Source organism: Salvia hispanica, chromosome 3 (genome assembly GCF_023119035.1).
Source record: "Salvia hispanica cultivar TCC Black 2014 chromosome 3, UniMelb_Shisp_WGS_1.0, whole genome shotgun sequence".
Lineage (NCBI taxonomy): Eukaryota > Viridiplantae > Streptophyta > Magnoliopsida > Lamiales > Lamiaceae > Salvia > Salvia hispanica.
Window position 1 is genome coordinate 45,203,821 of NC_062967.1, and position 6,946 is coordinate 45,210,766.

The following is a 6,946-nucleotide window of genomic DNA, read 5'->3' on the forward strand; positions in this document are numbered from 1 at the left end:
CGGGTCTCGGATCGGGATCGGATATTAAGAATTTTGGATTTTCGGATACTAATAAATAGTGTTTTAATTATAATTTGCATATTCTTACTTATTAACAGACCCAAATTGGAAATATGTCGCTTTGTATAATGATAATAATTTCTAATTACTAATATATTAGTTTTAATTTTTAAAGTTTAAGTTAGGGATGTCAGTGTAGCTAGCAATCCATGGGCTGGCTCGAATAGCCCGTCAAATTTCTAGAATTAGGGCTGGAAATTTCTAATCTGATTAGCCTGCACCTGATTAACCCGCAACCTGTTAGGGCCAGACCCAAAAATCTGATGGGCTGGCCCGAAAACTCGTTAAAATTTCTACTCCCTTCGTCCCACTTTAGGAGTCCCGGTTTACCATTTTTGGGTGTCCACTTTAGGAGTTCCGGTTGGAATATTCCACAAATGGTATTAGGCCCCACATTCCACTAACCTTTTTCCACTCACATTTTATTATAAAACTAATATAAAAAAGTATGACCCGCATTCCACTATTTTTTTCACCAACTTTCCTTTACATTTCTTAAAACTCGTGCCGAACTCAACCGGGACTCCTAAAGTGGGACGGAGGTGTTGGGACTACCGCAGCGGAAGACACGGAAAATAATCAGGTTATTAACGGATCTGTTTAGGTGAATATGCATTCGATTCCAATTTCATGCAATAAACTAGATCTATAGATAAAATACATCAAATAGACACATAATCATGCTTATTGATGTAGATCTTGATTGTTACCTCTTGATCCATCAAAGGATCGACGTTGCTAGCTGCACCACCCGGAGTTCTTTGGTTGATCGACCACGAATCTTCAATTCTATTCCATTTTCCTTGATAATTCATCCGTGTGGGCGGATCTTGAATGATCAACAATAGCTTTAGTGAGATCTAGGAAGAACACCACACAAACACAAGATTGTCTTGATCTAATCCTATGAATTAGGATAGAACAAGAACAAAAATCAAAACCCTAATCTCCCTTGTGCTATGGCATGAAAATCGAGACCAAGAGAGAGAGGAAAAGCTGGCGACGGCAGCTATGGTTTGTGGAGGAGTTGTGAATTGTGTCAATTGTGTGCTAGGGTTTCCACATCTCATCACTATTTATAAAAGACTTATTGGGCTAGAATGAGGATTCATGGAATGACTTAGATGTTGGGCTCCCCCATTAGATAAATATCTAATTAAATTAAATGACCCATGATTTAATATATTATCAATGGAATATTATTTTGTTCCACTAAAGAATAATATTGCACTCTCATCTAAATCACCAAATTACAAATAACTTGGATCCATTTTATTTTACAATATTTCCCGCGTTTAAGATTATCTTGATCCGTCAATTTAATTCTTTTGTCTGCTATGTGACTTGAATCAATTTAATTCTCCAAAAGGTTTTCTAGTTTGAAGCTTTATTTATTATTCATGGAATAAATTCTAACTGCGCAGATTACTGAATAATTAATTCCTTTTCAAACACCTCTTTGGAGATCACCCCTTATGGATCTAACCATACCACACTGGGCAAGCGAATTCTATGAAATAATATTCTAAATACCTTCATGTTATTCTGTAACACCCGTCACTCGATCGTCCGCCGGCCGAGTAGGCGATATCACGATTCTGGTACCGTAAAGTATGACGATTTAAAATTTTCATTTTCTGAATCATTCAAAACCAAATCTTTAAATCAATAATTATTTTTATAATTACAGCGGAAGTAACTTAACATAATATTTAGTGCTAACATGTCACTACTAACAATTTGAAACATCTATTACTAACTGATCTCAGTGACCCGCCAAAGATGCAGCACTGAGACATACACGAACAAACATCGACTGATACTCTCCATTTCCAACTAACCTGTAGCACACTCAACACTTTAGCCAAATTTTTCTTCAAGTAATAATCATACAACTTAAAATTCTAACAATTCTTATTATTATTTTATTTACCAATTATTACCACCTCTATTATATTATTATCATTTCATTAGTTTCTAACATAATATAGGCAGTATTTCCCCTATAACCATCATATGCCCAGAAATCAACAATGAGTAATATCAATTCAGAACATATCAACAGTCATCACTTTCTATCTCATGGAATTTACTAGATTTATAATCATGTATCACTTCGTAAACCAATAGGATAGAATACAAAGTAAAATGCATATCACCAATTACTATTCATACACTAACACGTATATAGATCACCAATATTTCACATAATCAAACACGTATAGCCACGTATAGCCCCATTAAGTGCTTAGTGACAGACTAGGGTACACGGATCAGATGAGAAACAGAATCAGAATCCAGAATTTGAATCTCAGAATCAGATGCAGACGCGGATTTTGTCCTCAAGAGGACTCCGCACAGACCACCCATTTAGGGTGCAGATAGATAATCAGATATCGGACAGAGCAGAACGATCCTCGCTTCGGTTATCCAGAAGACGAGTGATCCCAGATAATGCAGCGCTGCTGTCCTATGACATGCCAATTGTACCCACAAAATACACTCAAGCACGGGGCGTAAACACAGTCAAATACACTTATTTTCGTATCAATACTTATATCCAACATAACACATACAAACAAATCAGACGGACCTCATCACAGATACGTAGATCATACATCATCAGCATAAATCATTTATCATATTCACCTCAATGCTCATTTCCACATTTATCTACAGTCACAATCGTATTCTTCCCTTTGCATATTTCATTACCAACTCATTCAACAGTTCATCATATTCTTATATTAAACTTCATAAGTCTTTTATCACATAATTACTCATAATTTATAAAGACAATATATCACATAATAATCACATTAAAGCACATAAGAGAATTAGGCCATTTAAGTGCTGAGCATGCTACCTAGACGACTATTTCCAAACCTTTCCATTCGCCGTTTCTTCTTTCGCCGATCTTTTTCCTATCCTTTGCAAATATTTGGATTTAGCTACTTTATAATATTATAACACACATGAGTTTATAAGGAAAGGATACCACTACAAACTAAACTCTTTCTTTATCCTAAATATAAAGTAATTCCATGATTCATCATTTAACTTCTAATATATTACCTACACTGGACTGATTTCTCATCAACGCGCTATATTCATTCATAAGGCTTTAGAGGCGAAACTTGATATTTTCAAATACCTCAAGAAGTTGAGTTTACTATTCAACAAGATTCACTCTAAGATTCCTAATAGTTTAGGAGATATTCTCATTTTCCCACTAACTATGAAAATGGGACAGTTTCTGTCAATGTTTTTAAACCAATTATTATAAATACTAATTGAACTCCTAAATTCACCAAACTATTCAGGGCACTACTAGACACATCGATGTTGTTTTAAAAATTATTAAACCACTGTTTTCATTGTCTTAAACATGCTAAACAATTCAGAACAGATCACCCGAAAACAGGGGTTTTAAACCTCTTAAATCAAATTTTGTTTCCATTCACTTTTAATCATCCCATAAACCATAAACTTCACCCAGATCGAACATCTAACTACAAAAACCAGAAACCTAAGTTTTACTTTCAATTTTCATTTTAGAGCTCAATAGTTTTTTTTTTTTTTTAAAGATAGATCAAAACATGCAATAATCTATCTAGTAATCACATATTTATCGATAAATCTATAGAATTCATGTCACCATTTTCCTCCATCACAGCCTACCAAAATCCCTCAACCTTTCAATTCAATATTTCATCAACTTTCATACTATAGGATAAGATTAGTAAGAGAAAGTTACCTCATCAATGCTATGAGTACACAATTAAATCGATATCTATTGATCAACCTTGGAAGAAAATGGATATTGAGGTTGGGGAAGAGATGAGCGGCGGTTTTGCCGAATGGAAAAAAAAAATGAGGAGAAACAAATGTAGTTCTAATACATAAAAGTATTTCCTAATATTTAATTATTGAGCTGAAAGTGACCCGGTTACAATTCTTAAAAACCCGTGTCCGGTCAAAGTGACCCGAATTATCCGGGACGGAGGGAGTATCTGTTATTTGTGCCAAATTGATTCCTAAATTCAAATATGGATGAGAATTAGGTGAAACCATAAGTTGATTGCAAATAGTATATGATGCAATAATCTTGTTGAAAGAAATCTCATGCCAGAAAAGAAATCAGATGCAATTTATCTTCTCATAAGACTGCTACCGAAAACTGTCTAACTATGGTTCAAATATTCATCACAATCCATCTACAACAAATCCCTCCATCTCAATACACACACGCTCTTCATCCGATTTCCTGATTGGTGAATCCCCATTCCCGTGCTCCATGAACGCCCTCCATTCATCAATATCGGCTGCATTTTCCGAGCACAAGCCCGGAAGATCACGGTGCTGCAGAATTTCAAGAACCTCTAGCGTCTCCCCTAGAAGTATAGCCGCTTGGCTAGTACATTCCTGCCTCTCCTTCACCACATTTTTGTGACACTTGGAATTTATCACACGTACCAAATTGGTGAGACAAGCGGCCAATATCTCTGAGATAATCACAGACAGCCTCTCAAACAAAGCATCATTAGTCTGATCATCCCCATCGTTGTGGGATATCAAGATCGTCTGGCTCACCCTGTACATTGAGTTAGCAGCTGTCACTTTAGACGGCCAGTTCACCGGGTTCTGCATCAAGAAATTGTCAGTGCTCGCCATGAAATCAACCACAGTCTTCTTCGCTGCGTCTGAGAGCTTCTGCAGGATCTCCTTCCCTGTTGTCCCCTTTAGGTTCCCAGTCTTGTTCTCCCATTGGCCGTAAAGCTCGATCCCCAGCCACACCCTGTCTGCTGCATTCCTGATGCTTTTTGGGTCTCTAACTCTGTTGAGTGTTTTCTCAATGAGCCCTACGAGGTATAGGCCTTCCCTGATCCCGCGTATCAGCTTCTTAACCCTGTTGGGGTTTATATTCGGGAGTGCTATGGCTATGCTTCCTAGTGTCACCACAGGCAGAGACCAGCAGTTGGGGGGTTCAAGTGAATGCAGGCTTGGGACTTGATTGCTGTCAAACTCTTTCACTCCATTGAAGTTCATTGATTTCATAAGAAGATCTATTAGGTTCTTGGGCTTTTGTTTCTCACCTGTTTCAATCAGTACATCAAGCTCATTCAATAGGTTGTTCAAGACCTTCTTAGGCAGCTCCGCCTCGCCTTCAAGCAGCAGAACATAACGGCTGAAATCCAGTTCTGATCCGGCCCTTGACTCGCAGCACCCTTCCATATCGTTTGGTGCTCGGCTCAAATGACTCAAACGGTAGAAACACACAAGGACTGCAGTTCCAAATTTACAAGAAGTTAGTAGGATCACTTTGCTGGCTAAAACAAACAAAATCTGAATCCGGATACAGATATTCAGAAGTAATCCCTTTGCATCATGAACGAGTTTCCTGCACTTAGAGCTGTGAATATGTAAAGGAAGAGACGACTCTCTCCATTCCACCAACCTTGAAATCCAATAGGTCTCAACATAAAGCTCATCCCTTGCCCTCTTCTCCCCCAACGCTGAGAGCTTGAAATGCGCAGCAAACATCCATCTGAACATAGGAGCAACAGCACCAAACGCTGCTCCTACACATTGGGTGTACAATATCCAGTTCATGGACCACGCGTAGTTGGTGTAGGTCCAGCCTGGATCATTGTGAATCAAATGGAGGCGAATATGGGCCTCAATCAGAGTGAGAACCAACAAAGAGCATACCAAGCTTGCAGTGACGGAGATGGATGTTCTGGCCAACACAAACTGGAGGGAGCCTGTCTCCGACATCACCCAATACCTCTTCACCACAATTCTAAGCTCGTCAATGGTGTAATCCCCCCACTCAATAGGCTTACTCGAAACGATCTTCTCCATCTGTTTGTACTCTGCCTCCAAATATCTCTTAGCACTAGGCACCATCAAAGAGAAAGAACACAGAGTCCCAAGCAGAAAAAGCATGAGTACAACTGAAATGATTTCCTCCGCCATGATAGTGTCAACAACGGAAAATCCACGCATCATGAAGATATGAATGCTGACATTTGCAGTCAAAGTAATGACTAAAATAGCTAATGCTGTAAGGTTTACTAACATCTCATAATTATCCACACATCCTAAGGAAGTCATGAAATTGGCCATACAAATCGCCATCAAAACGATGCTGGTGATCACCGCGAGCTTGTCATTAACCCCTCTCATGTCGTTGGTGAGATCGGCAGGCAGCTTGGTGGTGACAGCAAGCATTGTTAAGGAGATGGCGTTGAGAGAGAAATACTTACACGGAAACCAGAGACGCTTGCAGTGTAAGCCGCTGAAGAGATCTGCCGCCATAGACAAACAGCAAACAGCGGAGGCGGCTGCGATGTACATTCCGATCCAAGGCATAGGTTTATTCAGCTCCTCCTGGACTTTGTCCATGTAATCATTGTTGCAGTAGTAATTGCAGGTATTACAATCCATCGACATTTTATTTTAATTTATTAAATAGATGTTTTGGAGATCAAAAATCGGACGCAAAGGTATGAATTTCATGCCTAGGGTTTCTGTCGTCTTCTTCTCTCAGATTCCAGCAATAGACACCACGGCCGATTCTGGTGAGAGAGAAGAAACAATCTGGAGATCTGATGCAGCGTTGGTTGGTAGAAGAAAATGAGAGAGGAAAAACGAGTGCATGCACTCATTTCTATCGTAAAAGTAAATTTGAGAAATTTTATTGATTTGATTTTGGATTGGCATAAAGCAATGGAATGCAATTTAATCCATACTTATTTAACTAAAAGAATTTGTTTAACCATTTCTAATTTGCCCAACTTATCTCTTTACTATATACTCATAATCATTATTAGCCTGTTGATATGTTGATCGATTGTAGCGTTAGAATTTGTCACGTGGCGAA

The 6,946-nt window shown here is 38.4% G+C and overlaps 1 protein-coding gene across 1 annotated transcript; it reads right to left on the reverse strand.

The window, feature by feature from the left end:
- Positions 1-4,238: 4,238 nt before the first annotated feature.
- Positions 4,239-6,189, reverse strand: LOC125210307. The gene has a single exon (XM_048109865.1). The coding sequence runs from the start codon at positions 6,187-6,189 to the stop codon at positions 4,267-4,269; it is 1,923 nt and encodes a 640-aa protein (XP_047965822.1). The 3' UTR covers positions 4,239-4,266.
- Positions 6,190-6,946: the final 757 nt, after the last annotated feature.

Excerpts from the sequence above, each read along its gene's own strand:
- LOC125210307 (XM_048109865.1), bottom strand. The coding sequence starts at position 6,189 with ATGGCCAATTTCATGACTTCCTTAGGATGTGTGGATAATTATGAGATG.